This window comes from Barbus barbus (genome assembly GCF_936440315.1).
Source record: "Barbus barbus genome assembly, chromosome: 50".
Classification (NCBI taxonomy): Eukaryota; Metazoa; Chordata; class Actinopteri; order Cypriniformes; family Cyprinidae; genus Barbus; species Barbus barbus.
In genome coordinates, this window is record NC_136728.1 from 14,229,460 (window position 1) to 14,253,491 (window position 24,032).

The 24,032-nt window shown below is 35.5% G+C and overlaps 4 protein-coding genes across 6 annotated transcripts; 2 read left to right on the forward strand and 2 right to left on the reverse strand.

Moving 5' to 3' along the window:
* Positions 1-49: 49 nt before the first annotated feature.
* ccdc135 (coiled-coil domain containing 135) lies at positions 50-9,313 on the reverse strand. Of its 2 annotated transcripts, none has more exons than XM_079414360.1 (18): positions 9,187-9,313; positions 8,929-9,047; positions 7,517-7,691; positions 7,286-7,411; positions 7,005-7,199; positions 6,472-6,630; positions 6,180-6,398; positions 5,980-6,093; positions 5,756-5,828; positions 5,536-5,664; positions 2,974-3,102; positions 2,609-2,826; positions 2,235-2,450; positions 1,173-1,283; positions 985-1,095; positions 700-894; positions 318-457; positions 50-212 (listed from the first exon to the last, which is right to left on the reverse strand). In XM_079414360.1, exons 2-18 carry the CDS (start codon positions 9,045-9,047, stop codon positions 128-130), a joined length of 2,514 nt encoding a protein of 837 aa, XP_079270486.1. In that variant the 5' UTR covers positions 9,187-9,313; the 3' UTR covers positions 50-127. The 2 variants fall into 2 exon arrangements, with proteins under 2 accessions (XP_079270486.1, XP_079270487.1); XM_079414361.1 differs by having other exon boundaries at positions 8,929-9,068; positions 9,187-9,302.
* A 934-nt stretch (positions 9,314-10,247) lies between these two features.
* Positions 10,248-14,305, forward strand: LOC306868276 (phosphatidylcholine-sterol acyltransferase-like). Its single transcript, XM_079414385.1, has 6 exons — positions 10,248-10,473; positions 10,711-10,867; positions 11,413-11,528; positions 11,604-11,699; positions 12,293-12,517; positions 13,412-14,305. Exons 1-6 carry the CDS (start codon positions 10,329-10,331, stop codon positions 13,987-13,989), a joined length of 1,317 nt encoding a protein of 438 aa, XP_079270511.1. The 5' UTR covers positions 10,248-10,328; the 3' UTR covers positions 13,990-14,305.
* Positions 14,306-15,610: 1,305 nt separating this feature from the next.
* LOC306868277 (lysosomal phospholipase A and acyltransferase-like) lies at positions 15,611-21,789 on the forward strand. The gene is made up of 6 exons (XM_079414386.1): positions 15,611-15,939; positions 17,614-17,770; positions 18,512-18,630; positions 18,714-18,812; positions 18,916-19,140; positions 20,277-21,789. The coding sequence occupies exons 1-6, from the start codon at positions 15,807-15,809 to the stop codon at positions 20,786-20,788; spliced, it is 1,245 nt and encodes a 414-aa protein (XP_079270512.1). The 5' UTR covers positions 15,611-15,806; the 3' UTR covers positions 20,789-21,789.
* A 29-nt stretch (positions 21,790-21,818) lies between these two features.
* Positions 21,819-23,619, reverse strand: usb1 (U6 snRNA biogenesis 1). Of its 2 annotated transcripts, none has more exons than XM_079414393.1 (7): positions 23,337-23,619; positions 23,040-23,248; positions 22,781-22,964; positions 22,497-22,550; positions 22,294-22,399; positions 22,132-22,215; positions 21,819-22,009 (listed from the first exon to the last, which is right to left on the reverse strand). In XM_079414393.1, exons 1-7 carry the CDS (start codon positions 23,429-23,431, stop codon positions 21,905-21,907), a joined length of 837 nt encoding a protein of 278 aa, XP_079270519.1. In that variant the 5' UTR covers positions 23,432-23,619; the 3' UTR covers positions 21,819-21,904. The 2 variants fall into 2 exon arrangements, with proteins under 2 accessions (XP_079270519.1, XP_079270518.1); XM_079414392.1 differs by having other exon boundaries at positions 22,294-22,411; positions 23,337-23,614.
* Positions 23,620-24,032: the final 413 nt, after the last annotated feature.

A 24,032-nucleotide genomic window follows, 5' to 3' on the forward strand; every position in this document is an offset into this window, starting at 1 on the left:
TGTGTCTGTTTCTTGACCTTTATCAGAACAAAAAGAAAATACTGTCCCAAATGATGCAACGAAAAACTTTATTGAGGTCATATGTGACGGTCTGGGATAGGTGGAGTCATATACTAGGATGCACTTGTTACAACAAGTGACTGGCCAACCTTGGATGTCTTTTTAGTTTCTCTTCCAGTGCCAGATACTTCTGAGGCGCTCTTTCCTTGTGTCTACAAAAACAATATACAGATATGCTCATGTTAAAAAAACTTCATACTACAAAAAGGTCATGTTATCATAACCGTATTATTCAGCAAATGATTTAAGGTGTGTACCGAATGAGTCTCATTTTGAGAACGTGGATCCTGAACATGGATTCAGAGCAGTAGGTGAGGTAATCGTCCTCGTCCTCGTTGGACATAGTGAGATAGTTCTTCTGGTACCACAGCTGCTTCTTCTGTAACTCCTCTGTCTCCTGAACAAACAAGTTCACCAATTCACTAGAAGCTTTTTCTGGCCCTCTTATCCAGGTTAGGTGACGAACTAAAGATTATATTGTTTCTGTGCCTTTAAGGGGTGGGTTTATCTTTTCAACATGGAGTCATCCAATCAGATTGTAACTGCTGATGTTCTGCTAGCTAGTTTCTGTTTTATGTTTGTACACAATTATGAATTAATGTACACAGAAGGTGCTAAATCTTGAATTATCTAACGTGCCTTTTCGATTCTGCTCTGGATGAGGCTGGCTTTGTTAAAGAGCTGCTGTTTAAACTCATTCAGACAGTCTGTCTTCAGCTGAAGTGCATCCTGGCGTGTGAGGACTTCTGGGAGTCCCAGTCGGACCTGGGATGGAGCCAGTAGGTCCAGCTCTTTCTCTTTCTGCCGCTGCTTCTTTTCTTTAGCCATACGTTCCTAAGAAACAAAAGGAACCAGAGGTAGGTGGGTTTGGTTAGTTTGGATCAATGTGGTGAAAGTGGCTGATTGATTAAAGCCTTGATTCACCTTTTCTTCCATGTGCAGACGTGCCGTTTCGTTCCTCGTAGGGTTATAGATAGAGATCAGCAGGTCAGTATTACTGTCTTCCTTTTCTCTTGAGGAAAGAATGGACCTAACCTGAAACAAACATGCTAACATCAATGCAATTGGCTAGATAAAGATGTTACTGTAATGCTGCTTGTGAACTGCAGTACCTCTTTTTCTGAATCTCTGATACGAAGTTCAACATTCTCCTCTGCTCTCATCAATTCCACAAGCATTTCATATAGCTGCAAGTTCTTGTAGGGTTTCGTAGAAGGATCCACCTGAAGATGTAAAATATAACAAGATGTGAACACAAACAAAATGTAAACCATAAAACCATTTTCATTTAATTTTTCTATCTGCAGCAAAAATGATCTCACAAAAATGAACTATTTTACAAACTTGAAAACTTGTAAGAATTTTCCACTCAGCAGGTTGTACAAAAACATACAAATGAGATTGTACAAATTCGCCAGTTACGAATTGTCATGAGACACTGTTGGACACTTAACACAATCATCTACTCTTTTCTTTTTTTTTTACTTTATTGGAAATAATTTTCATTTCTGAGTCAACGATTTTTAATGAACTTTATAAAGAAAGTCAATCAAAGTTGCAAGTTCACACTAATTCATACAAATATTATATGATTTCTAATAAACTACACCCCTAAACATAACCCTCAGTGTGGAATTAGCAGGTCATATATGTACGACTGAGATTATAGAAATAAGATCGTAAAAAGGAGATTCAATACAAATCTCGCACACCAGTTTGTCAAAGTGTAATGTGACTATTGGACATTTAATATAATCCTTTTTAAAATGTATTTATTTATTTAGGTAGAATTTTAATTTCTGGGTCAATTTCTTTAAAAATCCAGATATTTGAAACCAGATTTGGTCCAATGAGATTTTACTGTGGGTGGGGTTATGCATTGTGACTGGACAGAAACAGAAATGTCCTTGCTTTTCTGTTTTCAGTTATTTCTCACAATATTATTTGTTTTAATTTATTCTCATAAAATATTATTTTAATTTTGTCTTGCTATGATTTTATTCTTGAAATTTTGATAGTATTATCATAAAAAGGCCTGTTGAGATTTTCTTGAGAATTTTTTTCTTGTAATGTTTTGCGGTTCTTTTCGAAATCTTTGTTTTATCATTTTAACGTGCCAATAAAACACAGTCGTATAACTTATGCTTATGGAATATTTTGATGTGACGTCAGACCTGAAAGCCAGACACCATCTGTGGAGTAAAAGCTTGTGCTTTCTGTGAGTCTGCTGCTTCTTTGGGTTTGATGAAGTTGAGCCAAGCTGGGATGATCCTGTCTTCCTCGAGATGAAAGGTCACCTGGATCCGTCTGTCCGACACCATGAAGATCCGTTCAGCCACATCTTTACTTGCTGGCTTAGAATGATCTCTGTGAAACCGCTCCTCCACCCTCTGTTGGAGACCCCAAACAAAATTTAATTGGCCCATTTTCCCCATCTTTTGGATGTTTTTTGTTAGTAAGGCCACTAGTATATTGTTGGTTAATACCTGTAAGATAATATTGGGTTAAACTGCTTAAAGGTCGAAGCTGTTTGTTGAGAGAGCATTACCTGTAGAGGCCGTTGTTCTAGAGCCTCTCCAGCCCGAATCACTTTGATTTGCTTTCCATAAACAACATGCTGATAAAAGAGGAAGTCAGTGCGATCTTCAAAGGTTTCTGTCATTTCGAAAGGCTTCTCGATTCTTCTGGCTAGACCATCTGTGCGAATATGACTATAAAAGTCCATCTGACGCTCCGTCTCAGGAACTAAAGTGATGTACCTGTGGTCTAAACAAAATTCAACTTTTAATATGTCAGGCCTTTTTTTTAATGCCCCTTTAATAATTGTTATTATTAAAGTTAATGAGTCATCATCGGTGAGGTAATGAGTCACATTTACTGACATCAGGATTATAATAAAAATGTGTTAATTACATTTGAGAGCGTCACTTCTTCCAGGCCTGAAATGTTCAGTTGTCACATTGCTGTCTGTGTGTAGTTCTCTCTCGTCAAGATGATCACTTCGATGTTTGAACCATTCCTTAATAGTGCTGGCTTGTGTGCCTAAGAAAGTGACAAAGTGGGAATTTGTACTCGGTGTCAACACACAGACTAAAAGCTAAATTAACGTGTTTTTTAAAATAAACAATATTTATTCAGAATGTCTATACTATTTTAATTTAATATGTATATTATTTATTTAAGAGAGTAACATTTATATGTATATATTTTTATATATGTATATGAGATAAAGTGAGAGTTTGTACTTGAAAGCAGGTTAAAGGCTAAATGAACATGCTTTTAAATAAATAAACATTTAAAAATTATTTTAAATATTTAATCATCATTAAGTATTATTATTAAATGCAACCATATAATTAGATATATAATTGATTGTTATTAGTATTCATTTAAAGGCATGATTTAAATAGTGATTATTTCAATTTGGGTGAACTACCATTTAACATGCTTTTAAATAAATATCACTTTTAATGGATTTGTTAATATAAATGTATGTATTTATATAGATCATCATCATATATTATTTTTCATAATTATTATTATTTATTTTCTATTTTATTTTAAGGCGTTATTTACATGATGCCAAAATTGAAATTTTTGAGAACTATTGCTATTAGCATGTGTGTGTGAGTGTGAGTGTATATATATATATATATATATATATATATATATATATATATATATATATATATATATATATATACAGTGCCCTCCAAAAGTATTGGAACAGTAAAGACAAAATTGCTCTGTTGGCTGTGGAGTCAAGACATTTGTAAATATGATTAAAAGATGAATATGAGACAAAACTACAGAATGTCACATTTTATTATTGGGTGATTCAACACATACATGTTTTACCAAATAAAAAGAACAGCACTTTTAGAGTTCATCCCACTCATTGATGTGAGCATAAGTATTGGGACAGTTGAACATAAGGCAGATATAAAAGATTAAAAGCTATTATTTAGTTGCAGATCCCTTGCACACAATCACAGCAGTGAGTCTGTGACCCATAGACATCACCAGACTCATGGTCTCATCTTGAAATACTTTAATGCAGCCAATTCCAATTATTGTTTGTTTTGGGGGGGAGTTTCTGCCTTTACTCTCCTCTTCAGCTGGTGAAATTCATGTTCAATCGGATTTAAATCTGGAGACTGACTTGGGCAATAGAAGACTTTCCATTTCTTTGCCCTATATAAATTCTTTATAAATTCCTTGACTGAACTGGCAGGGTGTTTTGGGTCATTGTTCTGATGCAATATGAAGCACTTCCCAATGAATCTGGTGGCATTTTCTTGAATATTGGTAGGCAAGATGATTTTGTACCCTTCCAAATTCAGTCTGTTACTGTCATCATACATTAAGTCATCAGTAAAGTTGAGAGGGACTGATCCAGAGACAGCATGCATGCCCATGCCATGCCACCACCTCCACCATGCTTTACAGATGAGGCTGTATGCTTGGGATCATTTGCAGTTCCCTTTTTTTCTCCACATTTTTGCTTTCCCATCATTTAGATAAAGTTTCATCTTTGTCTCATCGGTCCATAAACACTGTTCCAAAACTCTTCTGGCTCACCTTTGTGCTTTTTTGCAAACTCTAATCTTGCCTTTCTATTTTTGGTGCTGGTCAGAGGTTTGCATCTTGTTGTGTAGCATCTGTAATTCTGTCAAAGTCTCCTGAGGACAGTAGATTGTCAGAGCATCATCCCAGCTTTCTGGAAGTTGTTGGTGATTTTACAGACACGTCTTTTAGGATTCATTTTCACAGCTTTTATGATTTGTCTGTCATCAACTACTGTTGTTTTCTCAGCCAATCAGGTCGTTGTTGGTTGCTGGTGGTTTCCAAACTCTTGATTTCTCCATGCCCTTTGTTTTTGCTAGAGCTCTAACTGACTTCCTCTTTTCTTTTAGCATCCAAATTGCTTGCTTTTCTCTCAAAGTCAGCTCCCTCATCTTCATCCTGGTTTGTGTGGGTCATCATCAAATGCAAGATTCAGAATGCAGAAGTAATGGATATAACTGATACGACACATTCCCTGCTTTTAATATCTGAAGAATTAATGCAACAGGACACAGCTGATCACTTAGAAAGACCTGTGAGGCAACTGTTCCAATACTTATGCTCACATCAGATAGAGGGATGAAACTCTAAAAGTGCTAAACTTCTTAGCTGGTAAAGCATCTATGTGTTGAATCACCCACATAATAAAATGTGACATTATGTAGTTTTGTCTCATATTCATCTTTTAATCATATTTGTAAATGTCTTGACTCCACAGCCAACAGAGCAATTTTGTCTTTACTGTTCCAATACTTTTGGAGGGCACTGTGTATATATATATATATATATATATATATATATATATACACACACACACACCTTTTTTGTTTGGTTGATATAAATGTACATGATCAACATGGTGACAAGGTATGTTGGAACTAAAAACAGAAACATCTGCAAAGATCTTACAATCGAGGTCTTTATAAGTGGTGAGTTTGGTCACCAGACCATCTTTCAGAAGATAAGGGGCAAACTTCTCCAGCTTGGCTTTCCTGTACTGAATAACATTCATACACCCTGGATAACGCATTTCCATATCTATTAAGATAAAAATAACATGTATGATTATTTAACCTCAAGAGCTAGTAGATAATGGATGAAAAGCTATATGTGAGAGTGAGGACTTGACCTGCCGGTGAGATGTCTATTTTAGTCACCCAAGATGGAGGCATCTCAAACACTTTTAGCTCATCCATTTCCTCCTTCAGAAACAAAACGGGTAGTTAAATCTAAGGTAATAGATACTGAGCATAAGTATAGATATAAATATCAGGTTCAGTGTGGAATGGGCCCTTCAACAGTTAAATCAATAATGCCATTAAAACTACATGGAAAATTAGAAACATTCTGTACTTCCTCCTCGTCTTCTGGCTCTTCAATTGTCTTTGGGTCTGAAATGATTGACAGAGATTGGCCACATAGCACATACTCCCACTTTGACAGATCGCCCAGGTCAAAGGTCATCTCCTGCAGACACACAAAGACCCGGTGAACTTTCCAATGCTCATCTTCACTGAAAATATTAAAACGCATCCACATTATGATATACTGACATTACACCCGAAAGTGCAATCTTGCTTGTTGACCCAGTAGTTTCGATGGTTCCAGACGCTCTCTATGCCCAGGAAGTTCTCATTGGTGGTGGAGTAGCTCTTGCCTGTCAGAGGGTCAATGAAGAAGTTCTCCGGTACCTCCCGGTTTCCTGAGAGCACCAGAACCCAGCAGTGAACTCTCAAGCCCCGAAGAGGGTCAGGTGGTGGACGTTCTCGCTCCTGTTTAAGAGGAACTGGTGAAAATGCAAGTCAAAAATCAAACGGAATTTCATTGAAACATTCTTTGCCCAACCTTCTGAAGTCTCTCTGCGTCCAGTTGTTTCTTCAGTGCGGCTGCTTCAGCTTCTGCTTGCTGTTTCTCCTCTTGACGCCTTTCAAAGTTGCTGTGCAAGTCACGTGGGGGTTTTACAGAGTATTTCTTTATTGGCTTCTTCGGTTCCTCTGTTTTATCCTAAACAGGTCATGCAAAAATCATAATATGAGTAATGAATCCAGTTTAGACTGATTTCAACCACTCAAGGAAATTTGTGTTAAAGCTGTGTTCTTCAACAGATGCTACACAACCTCTAGGGTTTTTGTGGAAATACTTTAGGGAGAATGCCAATTATAAATTGATCTCAAACTAAATTTTGCGAAAATACATAAAATGTGAAAATACAATATCAACAATAAAAACAAAATAATACAACATAGGATTCATGACATGAAAACCATTGAAGACCCTTGTTAATCTGTATAAATTTACATACTATAAAAGAATGTTAAACTTATATTTTATTATTTAACCTCTATAATTTAAATCAAATGTGCGTAAGTTGTGCTTACTTGTATTTGAGGCTGCAGTAGGGGACACTCTTGTCGTGACTGATCAAGAAGACAGATCTCTTTTGTAGCGTAGCCACTGACGCAGTAAGCGTTGTATCCCGCGCCCAACAACAGGCTACACAGCACGATGGAGAAATCAAAACACGTTCCTCTCTGAGTCTGCAGAACCCAGGTGGGAGATGACAGTTGCTTGGGCTAGAAAGAACAGAAATGAAATAAAAACATGTTTTTGAGTCCAAGATGCAAAAACAACCATCATAAGTCAAGTCTGATTCTCTCACAAGTTCAAACGGTGGATCCAGAAGCTCCAACGAGAGATAATCAGCCACAAAACTGGCACATCCCTCCCACTCGTACAGCTCAGGATACGGCAGCAAGGTGCTTCGCAAAGTGGTGCTTACAAATTTCTGTTGATTATACATTGGAATAAGAAAATGTAATGGACAAAATTGAGTATTAAGGGCATTTGTGGTAATGTTGCCATGTCTGGAAAGCGTATTTGCTGTATGCACCTGAACGCCACACTCATTCACAGGGCACAGGAGAAGAGCTTTGTGATCCGGGTACAAAAGCGCATATTGCTGACGGAAGTTTTCTGCCATCGCTAGCATGAGCTTCTCCTGGGAGGAGTTCTCCTTGTATGAGGATGGACATTTGGAAAGGGCCACTTGAGGTCTTGGCTTTGCACTGAAGAAATAAAGAATAAAGACCAGCAAACAGAAAGTAGATGAATTGTTTATTTATTTTAATCAGTTGTTTTGTTGTATGTGTGGTCTTGGGACCCATGTTTTAATGTTTAAAGAACATTTTAACTTAAAATTATTTGCATTACCTGTATACATTCAAATAATACTTTAAATATAAAATAATTTGCATTGCAACATTATTTGATATAATGTTATTTTTGTAATATGTTTATGGAAAAGTCTCATTATAACTTATAATGTTTATACATGATTTTCTTAAAACATTTCAGAAGTATATTTACATTTATGCATTTAGCAGACGCTTTTATCCAAAGCATTCAAGTTACAGTTTTTACATCTTTATCAGCTCTTGCTTTCCCTGGGAATCGAACCCATGACCTTGGCATTGCTAGCGCCATGCTCTACTATTTGAGCTACAGGAAATTTTTATAAATTGTTTTGTTTCCAAAACTTGTGTTTTAATGTTTAATGAACAATAATTCTGACATTTACTTGCATTACTTGCTTTAAGAATGTATAACTTCAAATGTATTCAAACATTACATTAAATATTAAATAATGAATTAGTTTAGGAGCATTAAGATTTGTATTGCTGTAATTTTCGTGATATTTGTAATTCGTAACTTCATATGAAAAAGTGCCATTATCATAATGCAATAAAAATATATTACATCATGATTTTAATAAATAATATTTAATATTTTAAATAATAATAGTAATTGTAAAGAAGTGCCGACAGGATGACTCACATTGCTGATTGTTTTTTTTATATTATAATTGTTTTATTTTAATTTATTAAAAGGTATGTTGTGTTGCTGTGTAATTTTGTCATTTTTATTAGTATTTATGTAGTTTTTATTCATTTAGTAAACTATAATAACCCTGACCTGGATGTGTTATTGACAGGCTTCATGAGATTCATTCTTGAGTTACAATATAGCACACTATATAATTAAACTCCCATCTCCATGCACTAATTTACCCTGTAGTTTTGTTAAAGTAAAGAGTTTAAGGTGTTTGGCGACCTTAGTCTGCTACTCTAATAGTGCATGACCTGATATACCACCCGTGTTTGTGGATAATGCTTAAGACCACTGTAAACATCCAGCGTGTGCACGTGAGAGGAGCTCCTATGGAGAAATGCTGAACATTGCTTTAACATGCGCGTTCATGAACACATGAGTTTACCACATGTTGATGAACTTTAGTAACCTCACATGTGTGTGACTGTAGGGGTTATTCGTATGTTAGACAGGCTGATCTCCAGATCCTCCGCTCTCTCTTCATCTGTTATAGTAACGTCCTCTTCACAGTCCACCTCCGCCAACACTTCCATCTAAAACAAGCCATGCACATACTGAGGAAAATGTTTAAACGACATACAGCAACACGAAGGTATCTGACAGATGGTTAAAGCGACATATATGGTTTTTATTTTTGCGTTAAGGAACATATCAGTGCATATGAGAACTTACAGTTTAATAAAGTGAATCTCTTCTCCGGTTGTCCTAAAATTTAAGCGAAGTTCATAATAACCATTAGCAGTAAGAGAACCCCGGTACTTGTTTATGTACCGCAATTTGGTTTCCATGGCGAGGGATCGCTGACGTAACATTGGAGTCGACAATGTTCTCGTTTTCTTTAAAATAACTTTTTTTATTTTTATCATTTTAATTAAAATGTTATATTTGTAAGTAAGAATTATAAAAGTACTAAGATTATAAAATTATTGTAAATCTTTAAAACATATCAAAACATTATTTATTTAACTTACTAAAGTTTATACTTATACTACTAAAGATCCTGCAGCAAAATTTAATTATTTAATTCTACCTTTTCACTTTCAAATTTTTTTCTTTTTGTTGTATTTGTAGTATTCTGTGTTTAATGTACTGCCAGATTGTAGCTAACAAAACAATTTCTAAGAACGTTTTGCTAACCTTCCCTGTGAGTTATGAAAACTCTCTAAACCTTCATAGACCGTTTTTTAAAAGGTTTAAATCGTTTTTCTTGTTTTATATATAAACGGTCATAAAACATTCCGTTTTATAATTTTGCAAACATGAATGCTACTTTTGAATGTTCTCTGAACGTCCTGAACCAAGTAACCTTAGTGTCATTAAAAAACGTTCCATCTAAAACGTTCCAGAAAAACGTTCCCTGAATGTGTTAGCGGTGTTTTTTTTTTTTTTTTTTTTTTTACATTATTATTAAAAACCAAACTGGAAGAACGTTTGTTCGCCAGAAGGTTAGCCAAATTTATTTTTTATTTTTTTTTACATATAATGAAAAAAAAAAAAAAAAATAAATAAAACATTTACACATTTTGACTGAAATAACACGTGCTTATCTTTTCAACACGATTCATGATTTTTATTGTGCCTTTGATCGACCCAAGTTCATTTCATGCATGACCTATTGTCATTGAAATATATCGTTATAATGTAATCACCACAAACAGTAGGAGCTCTCACAGTGTTTACGGTCCAGTGACCTCCCGTTCTGATACACTCACCGCCCCCCCGCGACGCCTCATTGAACGAAGACGAACGCTTTAATAGATACGAACTAAAGCCGCTGGAACCAGAGGCAGACATCCAACACAGACACAAACACAATGGGACATTCGCGGTCCTTCAAATGCATTGCATTTCTTCTGATTGCACTGCACCAGACCTCTGGATTCTGGTTATTTAACGTTATCTTCCCTCCGACGGCCAAACCTCGCGTCATAAATAACAGCACTCCTCCTCTTATCATAGGTAAGCAATCTTACGTTCTTAGCATGGATATTTAAGTTGAGAGTTTGTTTAATGTGTTTATTAATTTAGTAGAAAAACATAAAATATTACATAAGGCAGGCTATACAAGATGTCATGCACTTTTAGACCAGTTTAAATCCATATTATGTGTACAGATTGTTGCAAGGTCTACTGTTGACAACAAAATATGTATCTGGTAAAGTTAGTCTTCGAATTAAAAATTTTTGACTCCTACAGTACCTGGAAATCTGGGTAATCGCCTTGAGGCCAAAATAGACAAGCCCACACTGGTACACTGGATGTGTTACAAGAAAACTGAGGACTGGTTCCCTCTGTGGATTGACCTAAACATGTTTATGCCCATTGGAGTTGACTGCTGGATTGATAATATTAGGTAAACTCACTTTGTAACATTATAAATTAGGCCACTTTACTGTCACTAAAACTTTAATGCAGCCTTGCTGAATAAAAGTATTAATTTCTTTTAAAACAAAAAGACTTGATCGGTAGTGTGTGTGTGTGTGTGTGTGTGTGTGTGTGTGTGTGTGTGTGCTTATATATCACTACTTTTATGCTTGCAATGTAGTATTACTCAATTTTTAAACTTGTTTTGTCTCATGTGCGCAAATTCACAGAGCAACCCGTTCTAGGTACCTCTGATTTATTGACTGTTGTTTCCTAATCATCCTCAGTTCTGTATTTCAGGTCATTGACCTTTTGTGTATTGTTTTTGGAGGGTTCTCAGAGACTGATGTCATAAGACAGGCCAGTGTATCATAATCAATATTTAGTAGCTCTCTACTGTTAGGTTAATGTTGAATCGGGTTATCAGAAGCTCTGATATATTTGAACAAAAGCCACCCTGCTTTTGTAACCTTGACAGAATACATTTTCTTGTTTTTCATTGACCCGATTGTAACATTTGTTGCTTTTGTGTAGAATTGTGTACAACAGGACAACTCGGAAGACGTCTAATGCTCCCGGGGTGGAAGTCAGGGTCCCTGGATTTGGACAGACGCACCCTATAGAGTTTCTTGACTTAAACAAACTGACAGGTGAGTATACAGTAACATCTCAATGAACTTCAATATCTTATATTTTTTATACTGATGATGTAAAAAATTTTGTAGGTTACTTGCATACCATGGTTCAGCATTTGGTCAGCATTGGATATGTGCGAAATGAGACTGTACGTGGTGCTCCGTATGACTGGAGAATCGCTCCAAGTAAGTGAAATCACAGTGACAGGCAACAACAAACATTTAGCCATAGCGCAGAAACAAATAGTTGACTGTACTCACTACATCAGGATTACTCAACAGTCGACAGAGTTCAACTCCAACTCAAATCAAATATGCATAACCATGAGAACCAAGGTCTTCAGGATTACATGAAAATGACAGGCTGAAGTGTTTGATTAGGGTTGGAGCCAAACTGTGCAAGACAGTGACCCTCCTGGACTGGAGTTGTATGGTCCTACTCTACATAATTAACTCTGCATATTACTCTACATATTTATTGTGTTTTCATATACATTTATATAATGTACAGAGGCAATTCAAAATTGCCAACATTTAAACCCACCCAACAGACAGTGCAGTCAAGCACAAACATTTGCAAGTTAGAAAAAATAAGTATGTATAATTAAAAAAATAGATTATTTATTTATATATATATATATATATATATATATATATATATATATATATATATATATATATTAGCACCACCACCCCTATATATATATATATATATACACACACATACACGCAATAAAATGAAATAGTTCATGTGAGTGTTTCTGTTTGGTACCGTATAGATGAGCAGGAGGAGTATTTTTCACATTTGAAGAACCTGGTGGAGGAGATGCATGACGAGTACAAGCAACCAGTCTACCTTCTGGGCCACAGCATGGGCAACAACTACATCCTGTATTTCCTCAACCAGCAGACTCAGCACTGGAAAGACCACTACATTAAGGGCTTCATCTCTGTGGGAGCACCTTGGGGTGGTGCTGTGAAGTCCCTCAGAGTCTTAGCATCAGGTACAGTAAAGAAAACATCCATAAATGCTGTCAGCTATACATTTTTTTATGAAAAATACAGTAAAACAGTAATATTATGAACTAGTTAAAATTTAAAAATGTTTTCTATTTTAATATATTTTGTGATGTGATGTTAAAGCTGAATTTTCAGCATCATTACTCCAATCTTCAGTGCCTCATGATCCTTCTGAAATCATTTTAATATGCTGATTTGCTGCTTCAAATTTTTTTTATATCAATATTGAAAACAGTTAAAAACTGTGGAAAATGTTTTTTTTGTAATTAAGGATTTTCAAAAGATGTTCAAAAGAACAGCATTCACTTAAAATATTACATATTATATTATTATGCAAATTCAGTAAGTGCCATTAATCCATTAGTAGCAATGTTATTTTAGTATCATTGATAGGGTTACAAAGAGGGAGAACATTTCCAGAAACTTTCCATTTTCTAAAAGTTCTAAAAACAATAAAAATAAATAAATCATGGAAATTTTACAAAACTTCTCGGAAATATTCTGAATTATATTACATTTTTTGCTGTTGTAAATTCCATTTTATTTGAAGTTTTAGTAATTTTTTTGTAAAGTTTTTTTTTTAATATATGTCTGTATAGTTTTTATTACGTTTTAGTTGATTTAGTTTCAATTATTTTGGTGCTTCAACTTTAAATGAAAATGATAAATGTTGACTTCTCAATATAACTGAAATAAAACTATATATATATACATGCAGACATAGAATATAAAATACTGATTATTTTAATATAATTAAATATATATAATAATAATATAATATAAATAATTCATATAATTTAAATTTTGGATGACCTATTTTTTTAGCACGTATTCAACATTTAAGTTTTAGTTTTAGTCTTTATTTTATCCCTTTTTAGGTGAAAATGATGGCATACCCTTTGTGTCTAATATAAAAATCCGTGAAGAGCAACGGATGACCACCACAAATCCGTGGATGATCCCTTCTGAAGAGGCTTGGCCCAAAGACCACACATTCATCTCCACCCCCTTTTTCAACTACACCAACCAGGACTATCAACAGTTCTTCAAAGACATCAACTTTGAGGATGGCTGGTACATGTGGGAGGACACCAAAAACCTCACCGCCGGTCTGCCTCCACCTGGCGTCGAGGTCTACTGCCTCTATGGGGTGGGCCTCCCTACACCCGTCACGTACGTGTACGATGAACAGTTTCCAAACGCCGACCCCATAGATATTATTTACGATGACGGAGATGACACAGTAGGCAGCTGCAGCATGAGTCTCTGTAAGCGCTGGATAGGGAAACAGGAACAGGCCGTGCACGTGACAGAGTTCAGAGGCATGGCTCATTTGGACATGGTCTTCAGTCACAAGGCTCTCACAGCAATCCAGAGAATTTTGGAGGGAAAGTACCATGAGAAAACAGACGACAGCTCTGAAGAGATTTTTCCAGCTGCATTAGGAGTGTCCTGATCTCATGCACAAAAGCCATCTCTTTGTATTGGTTTATATTAATAGACATGATATATTCGTTTGCTACAGTGTATTATACAGAATTTATCAAATGTATTTAATCTGTACATTAAATATTATAGCCACCATAGTAGCTCTTAAAGTGTGAAATGTACTAGATGTTTCTTTTTTGTATAACATAGCAAAACTTAAACTGTCTATGCTACCATGTTAATCCCATTTCATATATATGTAAAGGATCATATGTTTTTTTAGGCTGTGACATTGTTAAACTACTAGTTTAACGAATGCTTAAAATAAATATGTTTATCCATATTAGTGGTGCATGTATGTGTCCATGTTTTTCATACGCCTGTACACAGTACAGATAATATTTGCTGAACTCTGTAATCTTTGAACCAGTTTATGAGTTCTAAGTCTGATACACATCAGCTTTTTGCAAACAAATTCAAATGCGTTAGACAAATGTTCAGAGTTCACGCAGAAGCAGGCAGTCGTTTTGCCAGGGAATCTTTCCTTGATTGTTGTTGGAAAAAATAATTGATTGTTTCTCTTGAAATATAGATATTTTGATAGTAATTCTTTTAATCAGTAATAATAAGTTTGGCATTTTTTTCTTCCTTAAACCTCTATGATCTTTGGACATCATCCTCATAGAGAGTAAAACAAGCAACCTGCATGTGCAATATGACAATATACAATGGTCATCCCCTTAACCCGTGACTACATTCACAATATAACACCAATTTGACTGCTTTTGGATTATACGTTTTTATTGCTTTTATGCTTGCTACACAATAAAACAATAAGAACACACATTCTCATAAAAAGAAAATATATAACGTGTCCTACTTCTGTTAGTAGCTGTGTTATTTTAGTATTATAATATTAAATTTTTTACTTTTATTTAAAGTATTAGTAATTGTGTTGTTTTTGCTATTTTATTTTGTTTTTGATTTTTAAACGCGTATAAAGTTTTTATTAATTTGTAGTTCATTTTGTTTTTAGCTATTGTAGTAGCCTATATAAACTTAGTGAGTGAATAAAATGCTTATATAATTTTATACTTATATAACTATTGGACATTTTTAGTTGAAGTGCTAAAATCACTAATACTAAAACTTAAATACAAATAAATAAATAAATACAAAAATTTTTTAAAAAGCACATAACAACATAAAAGTAAAATGAAAACTGACAATAAAAAAAGATCATTCAATAATAATTTAGCATTGCCTGTTTTTAAATAAAATACTTTTTATTAAAATTAATTGAGAAAGCGATTTCAATTAGTATTTAATACAAACATTTAACACATTTTTTATTATTCCGATGATCTGATATTTAATCAAATTAAATAGTGTCATTCAGGCTAATTTGCTATGAGTTTTCTGATTAATAAATTATAAGGTCTACTATTTGAATAGGTTTTCACCTGTTATTCTGAAACAAACGACAGTCAATTCTTGTAGTAGTTGTAGTCTTTAATTAGCATCTTAAATCACACAATTATTTCGAAATTTACATCTGAGGTATGCATGACTATACAGATAACACATGCGCTGTTACATAAATTCTTGCAGCATTTTTTGCCTCTCAAAGCTCCACCCACCGACTCGATGCGTTCTGCCATTGTTTATTCGCGTCTAGCTGCTTTAAAAACACCTATTGCATGATCTCCACATTGTCTATGTTCATCCAGCTGTCACTGTTCCGCAGACCCATTCTCAGATCACTCTCAGACCTCGTGATGGACAGATAAAGGCGAATGCACGGTTGATCCAGTAAGCCAGCAGAGGTGTGAGCCACTGAAAGAGATGCTTTCCTGCCATCGCTTGATCCTTGCGTCGCTCCAGCTGTGTTTGTTGTTGTCGGTGTCATTTACCGACAGCATAAGTTTGAAATGCTCCTCGGGGAAAGTGTGCTCGGATCGACCGCCTGTGGTTCTCAGTAAGTTGGTTTATTACAGCGCAATGTCCTGTTGCATTTCTGTACTTGACACAACTCAGTTGTTTACTTGTCTCGTGATGAACTGTCACACGGGCTGGGTCTCTAAACCTAATGAGCTGCCTAACTAGACAACACTATCGTTATCCAGGTAGGCAAGTCAGTAGTTCAGATGCTTAAAAGCTATGATGTTCAAAATGTTGTTTAGATAGATAGGTTTTGAGATAAAACCACTGTTGCATACACATGTATGATGTAAGTTACAGCAGTCCGTTTTAATCTCATATCCATGCATTTTATAGTATTATATGGGTTGTTTAATATCTAAATGCGTTTATAAGCAGATCTTGTCTGTGGTGGTTTAACACTTCTTGAAGGGTGTCGGTGTTTCATCAACAGTTTAATACATGTGACTAAGCAGCTGCGAGCGTTAAAGCGACGTAATTATTCTCTGGAATTTACCGAGGAAACGCAGTCAGAGAGAAAACATAGCAAATCCATCGTATTATAGCCTATCGGTTAGTTTCTGGCGTTTTCTTCTGGCTAAATGTTTATTTTCGCTTTGGTGGTTTCTCATATGACGCGGTCATATGACTTGAGGAAAAAAAAATCAAACGATTTCGCAACCGGCCATATAAAACATCAAAATAAAATAATTTGTGTTGCTTTTTAATACCACACAGGCAAATTATGACTACATTTTATAAATTAAGAATTACATACGCTGTTTTTTCAAACTTTCTAGAAGTATTGTATAGAAGTTCCATGTTTTTGACATAACCTAATACATATTTTTGTATTTTATTTATTTAGTTAGGTAGTTAGTCAGCTATATGAACCTTAAAAGTCTAATATACTTTGAAATATCTTAGAGTACCTTGTAAGTACCATGGTACAATGTGCTAACTATTATCATACTTTCCATGCACCATTGTCTGTTGATGGAGAATCCATCTAAAAATAGTATCTATGTTTTGGAACATAATGGCAAGTTTTTATCTGATCCGAGATGTTTTTTTTTTTTTTATCTGATAATGTGTTCCATAAACCATTTTGGCCTCCTTGATCTTATATGGCCCACTGGTTCCTGGTTTCTGCCTGGTCATTAGCTGATATAAGCTGGTAGAACAGCTGGCCATACCACTTTTATGTAGCCAAGACCACCTTAAAGTCTTGTCTACTAGCTGGAAATCACCTCAACATGTTACAAAACAAAACTAGACTGGATTTTCCATCAGATACTTTTTGTGTAAAAAGATTTGTCTTTGTGTCTAAATTTACACTATATCATTATACCGCAATAAAACCATGGCTTAAGTACACTATTTCTACAAAAATATCTATAACAGTATCTTAAGAACAATATTTGATTAGCCAATATTTACATGACCCCTGATAGCAGGAGCAAAAATTCTTCTTTTTAGTCTTGTTAAATATGTGAAAAATGAATTCTGGATGTGGTGACCAATGATAAAGACATGCAAACATTGCAGGAAGTATATTGGGGGGGTGTTAATTCTTTTTAATCAGTGGTTCCTTGATCATATCTATAGTAGTTTAAGTGTTTCTTATTGAGCTTCCTGTGTAAACTCCTTAATATTTGAGTAAGCTCTCTTGTATTTTTTATTTATAGTGATTTTGTGATTGTTTAGCTAGCCTAATTACTTTTCTCTATAGTTCCAGGAGATCTTGGGAATCAGCTTGAAGCTAAACTTGACAAACCTAGTGTAGTGCACTACATCTGCTACAAGAAGACAGAGGACTACTTCACATTATGGCTCAACCTGGAGCTGCTGGTGCCGGTGGCCATTGACTGCTGGATTGATAACATGAGGTAAAGGGCAAAAGGGCATCAGGAATCGGAAGTTGCTCACGTGATGTGGAAATTGATAGCCATACCATTTTTCAAAAATAAGCTTCCTTCTTGGTTGTTAAATCAGTGGTATTGTTGAAGCGCCTATTCACATTGTTAACCTATTTTCAAAATAATTGTTTAACAGCCAAATTTGTTGAAAAAAAATACATTACCCATGATGCTAAGCAGAAAATTTAATCCAATTATGGTTGCAGTGAACAAATCCGGCCAAACCTGTGCTCAATAAATTTAAATATATTGTTTCTATAGATATAATTAACAACTTTATTTTATATTTATCCCATCATTTAAATTGAATTGTCATTCACAATGCTTCATGGGATTGTAGTTTTTCTCACAGTAAGTACACCGTCTTATACCTTTGTCTTTTTTCAAATATGATTTTTGTTTCAAATTAAAGTTTGTAATGTTGTGATTCACCTACAGTAGTAGCTGGTTGGCTTGGTTAATGGATTGTTATAACGCTTTAATTAATACTTTTTAGAAATCTCTATGGGAAAAATTTATAAAAAAATACTTCTGGAACCAACGGCATTGGAAAAAGTTGGCTGGCACTAATGCATTTTTTAATTGAATGTAAAAACATAGACATGCTGTGCATTTTTTGAGATTGGAAGTTGACTCTTTCTCCTTGTGACTTTTTTTTTATACCTTTCTTTGAATATGCAAATATGTAATTAGCATATATTTTGTTTGCAGGCTACTGTACAATCACTCAACCCACCTCACTGAATCTCCTCCGGGGGTGAATGTCAGAGTGCCTGGTTTTGGACAGACATATAGTTTGGAATATCTGGATCCTAGCAAACGGAGTGTGGGTGAGTGCAAATTAGGTGTTTATTTCATTATGTTAGTATGTTGATTGGTAACGGTTGTTTGACGAGAGCTTTGTCTGTTTCAGGCATGTACTTCTTCACTATAGTACAAGCATTGGTTGAATGGGGTTATACCAGAGACGATGATGTTCGAGGTGCCCCCTATGACTGGCGTAAAGCCCCAAGTGAGTATCTTCATGATCTGTATGTGCACAAAAAAAACTAAGTTCTGGGGAACATGTTGATTATGTCTAATTACTTGTGTTTTCTCCTGATCTGGATCTGTAGATGAGAATAAGGAGTACTTCTTGCAGCTGCAGCAGATGATTGAGGAGATGGCAAATAAAGCTGGTGGTCCTGTGGTTCTCATCGCGCACAGTATGGGCAATATGTACACGCTCTATTTTCTTAATCACCAGCCACAGGCTTGGAAGGACCGGTACATCAAGGCATATGTGTCTTTAGGGCCTCCATGGGCCGGAGTGGGCAAAACTCTGAGAGTTATGGCAACAGGTATGGGCCAAATTTGTTGTGGAAGGAGCTTTTTTGGAAATTAATTTGTAGGTCAATGAGGTGGCTTTTTGTTGTATTAAATTATATGAAAATTAATTATAAATTCATTCACATATACAGCCGCTTGAATACACCTTTAATTTCTGAGTTATAATTAACTTGGTTTAATTTATAAATAACATAACTGATATTTTTTTTGTTGGCATAAAGTCAGAACTGTCACAGTGAAGCAGTTCAAATTATTTTTGATACTTTTAAGGGCATAAAGTCAAAACTGTCACATTGATACAACTGTCCTCATATCATAATGAAGAAAAAAAATATTTTTTTTTAAAAAGGATACCTCGAGTACTTTGGCATAATCTTGTGTTATTATTTCTGGGAAAACATGATTATTTAATATTCTAGAATAAAAAACGATTAAATAATATTATAATTTAATTATTTATTTAACAAAACTGCTTATTTATATTAATATTTTTAAAGCTTTTTTGTCATGAGGTTTGCAAACTCAAATGTAGTAATTTAAACAAGTCACATTTATTCATATAGTGCTTTACTTAATACAGTATAGTTAATGATATTTGTAAAAACATTTTATTTTGAAAAATACAAAGTGAAAAAGAATTTCTGGTAAATTTTACAAGCAATTATAAAGAAATGGCAAGTTACACATTAAATTAAACTTGAAATTTTGCACTTGAAAATCTGAAATAGCATTTTCTTGTTAAACATAATTCATTAATCTGTTTTATTTAAAATAATTTTTTTTTTTAGTGTATATTAAATTGTACTTTCATTTTTAGAATAAAAAAACCTTGACAATTATATACAAATTATTAAAATATTATAAAATATTTTTCAAAACCATATGAAATAAACCATAAATGGAATACAAATACATAAACACAACACAACGTGTTTTTGCAGTCAAACATGCCTCTCTAGCACATATCAGAAGTCAGAAAGAGCTTTATTGCCAATATTTATATTTACATGGAAAAACAATAAAAAAACATGCATTGAAATGCAGAAACGAGTCCTGTGTGAACAACCCCTAAAGACTTGGCACTTGTGTTTTAAAACCCATTTTCGATCACTGATTTGACCTTTTGATGGTTTTGGTTCCATCACAGGCGACAACAACCGCATTCCTCTCATCAGTCCTCTAAAAATCCGCACCCAGCAGCGAACGGCCGTCTCCACCGTCTGGCTCTTACCCTACGCCCACACCTGGCCCAAAAACATGGTCCTGGTTTCTACCCCCAACACCAGCTACACCGTCCAAGACTATCAGCGCTTCTTCAAAGATATCAACTATGAGGACGGCTGGGCCATGAGGCAGGACACAGAACCGCTGGTCAGTGCACTTCAGCCTCCGGGCGTTCCTGTCCACTGCCTTTATGGCAGCGGAATCCCCACACCTCAGGGATACAATTACACAAACTTCCCAGACACAGATCCCACCGTCATCAACGGGGATGGAGACGGAACGGTCAACCTGCTGAGTGCGACACAATGCAAACGCTGGATCGGCCAACAGAAGCAGCCTGTTAACCTGTTCGAGCTGCCTGGGAACGAGCATGTTGCCATGCTGTTGAATATAACCACGGTTAACTACATCAAGACGGTGCTGTTCTCACCGTGATGGCATCACATTTCCCTGTTTAACTTTGAACTGAAGATTCTGGTTTGCCAAAGGGGCAGGACTTGGTTCTGCTTTTTGGGTGGGATGGGTCGCTTCTAGAGGATGTACATTATATAAATTTGTTTTCAAAGTTCCCTTATTGTGGATTTCAGGTTTATCAGGAGATTAGTGTGAAATAGTCATCTGTTGTTGGGCACAATCAACATTTATAGAAATTGTTGTATTTTTTTTTACTGCTTAATTCAAATCGAACAAATTAATATTATAGAGATTTTAATGCAACAATTACAGTTGATTCGTGTGAAATAGCAATTGCCTGCCGTTAAACCTGGTCAATTAAATTTTTAAATACTGTCCGTTTTTAACCTCTAACCTCCTACTTCTTAAAATCTACTGATTTTATCTAATCAAAGTGCTTTTTTAAATGCATTTTCTATCCAAATTGTACTGACGTTGCAGTATTTCTGTCGAACAAGTAAGTGGTTATTTATCAGACTGTCTGTGACCAGTATTGATTTATGTTTGTTTTTTTTTAATCAAGAGATCTCAAATGTAGTGCAATATGACTGCTGGATATCTCATTGTTGCTCAATTTGTTGGCTTAACCTGTGACTACAATTGTGCCACGACCCACGATGGGTTAACCTGTGTTACACGTGTACAAACTCTGCTCAGTTTTTTTTTTTCTTTTTATACATGTACTGACCTCTTGAATATAATGATTTGTGAAGCAAGTTAGTTGTTGCCTTTAAAATTGTAGTTATAAGATTAAGTTCTGTTATTAAAACAAAGACTATTTTTTAAGGTACAACTGTGGAAAGTGAAACCAGGTCTTTCAGTTTCAGGATGTGGTGTGTTGCTCGTAAAATGGCTTGCTGGTAAAAATCCAATGCACTTTTCAGTGGAATGCAAAGGCAGGGTCTGGCTGTTTGTCGTGAGTTAGTGAATCACCATGTTGCAATTATGTACAATAAAGTGCTCTTTACCAAAATATTCAAATGTAACAAAGAGATCTTTATGCATCAGTTTTTGGTACAAATCTTTATTATATTCTGCTTAAATATGAAAAGTCTTAAAACACAAATGTTGACAGCAATACATGTTAGCAATTCAAGATCACTGGAGGGGGAAAAGAAAGACTTTATTTCCCGATTTGCAGCGAAGCTCCGTGCAGTTGAGCTGTATGTAAAATGGCCCATCTTCATGAACATCAACGAGACTCTACGCCAAAAAACACAGGTTATTATAGTTCAGATGGCAACAGCCCAAATACACAACCTTTGCCTTTAATCAATACTCATCCTTGTTTAATTTGTGGTGGAGATCTGTGTTTGGGTTCCTACCTGCATTTGTGATAAACATGTTTTTTTCATTCTTTCCGTATGGTCGCCCACACACCAAGCAAGGCTTATGTGGAAAGAAGGATCCTAAAATAAAGAAGAGTGTTAAATATCTAAATTTGATTGTATTTGAACCGCAAATATGATTTCAATGCCAGGGTTTACCTTATAAAAGGTGCTAAGGTTGAATTCTTTCATGGTTTCATCCACTATTTTGATAAGCTCAAGCAACTGAGTTTTTCCAGTGGAGATTTCCATACCAAGAAAGGTCCTGCATGAACAACTTGATGCCATTAAAACAGTCTAATGAAGAAATAATAATAATACACATCCTAGTTGGGTCATTAACAGTTAGAGTAATGACATACCTAGTCTTTTCAGCATTAGAATAAACCCCCAGTTTATCGGCCAAGCAGAAAAACCTGAGAAAACAATCTGACTTAGAAATCCAGCAACTAACATAAGGCATAATGAAAAAGTAGGGCTTTTCACACTTAAAATAGTTAACCATGAGCCATTCTAAACCCTGGATAAACACAATCCTGGTTCTCTTGGTAAAAACCAATGCTTCTAAGGTACTTGTGTGATGCGTCCCTCTTCCTGGGGTTATAAACGGTGTTCAGAATGATGATAACTCAGAGTAAACACTGACTTCTGGAACTGTGTCAGACTGGTCCGAATGGACTGGATGAATGGTTGGATCCAGTGATGCCGCAGAACCACAGTTTTTGAGAGACTGAGGTGAAACTCTTCAGCCAAGGTCAGAGGTATGCTCTGAGCAGATGCAACCACCATCATTTCATTGAGTAGCTCTAGAAAGGCCTCCTCGGGATCATCTAAAAAAGGGTTCAAGGTCATTCAGAGAAAAATTACAGTGTCTACCTCAATAATACACCGAGGAAAATGCTTACAAGGACAGAACACATATGTAGCCCAGTTGCCCCGCTCATGCTGGAAGGACCGCTGACGCCCTTCATGCTCTTCACTTTTATCGATCCACTGTTCTTCAGATTCTCTGAACATCTCCTTCACGCTGTCAGGAAGAGGCAGGCGAGGTGTCAAGTGGCCTGATTTGCTAGCTTTCCTTTTAACAGATCCATGATCCAAAGGTTCACTGGTGCTATTGAGGTAAAAGAGGAACTTAGAGCTCTGGAGATGCAAATCAAAATAAAACTAAATCAAGGAACATAAGATCAAACGCACCAAACCTGGTTTCAGTGTCAAGTTTTCCTCTTTTCCTTAAAGGTGAGGAATCATCAGGTTCCTCTTCAGAACTGCTACTGCTGCTGTAATTGACAATCATGCTAAAAGAAAAATCTATTTAAAAAGCTGCACCGGAGTATTCAACTTTTTCTAGAAAAACACCATCAGATACGTGATGAGATGCTTATTGTGACGTGCAAAGTGCTTCCGTTAAAAATAAAAATAAAAAATGTTGCTGTTTCTTCACAGCGCCCCGCTACAACAAACCACAGAATTCGTTAACGAATCATTCTTATGAGTCGGATCATTTACAATGAATCAGTTGAACCGGTTCACAGCACTGGTCAGAATGATTCATTCACAAATCTGATCGAAGCGGTCCGTGCGGTTCTGAGCTACTTGATTGTATTATGCAATCACACGAACGACACATGTTAGGTTTATAAAAATAGTTTTATTTATTTATTGTGAGTCGAGACATCCGTTTTATTTAGGATTACATTTTTACTCAAAGCATGGATGAGCGCGTAGGTACGTTTTAATCCGGTTCTTTGAAACTAAACATTCGAAAGAACCGATTCTGATAAAGATTCGGACCTCCCATCACAAGAAAACAGGTGCTTCATCACAGCGTCCCACTACAGCAAAGATGAATTCAAATGGTTCCGGGGTCACCTCCCGGCTAATTTGCCTTCTGCCTC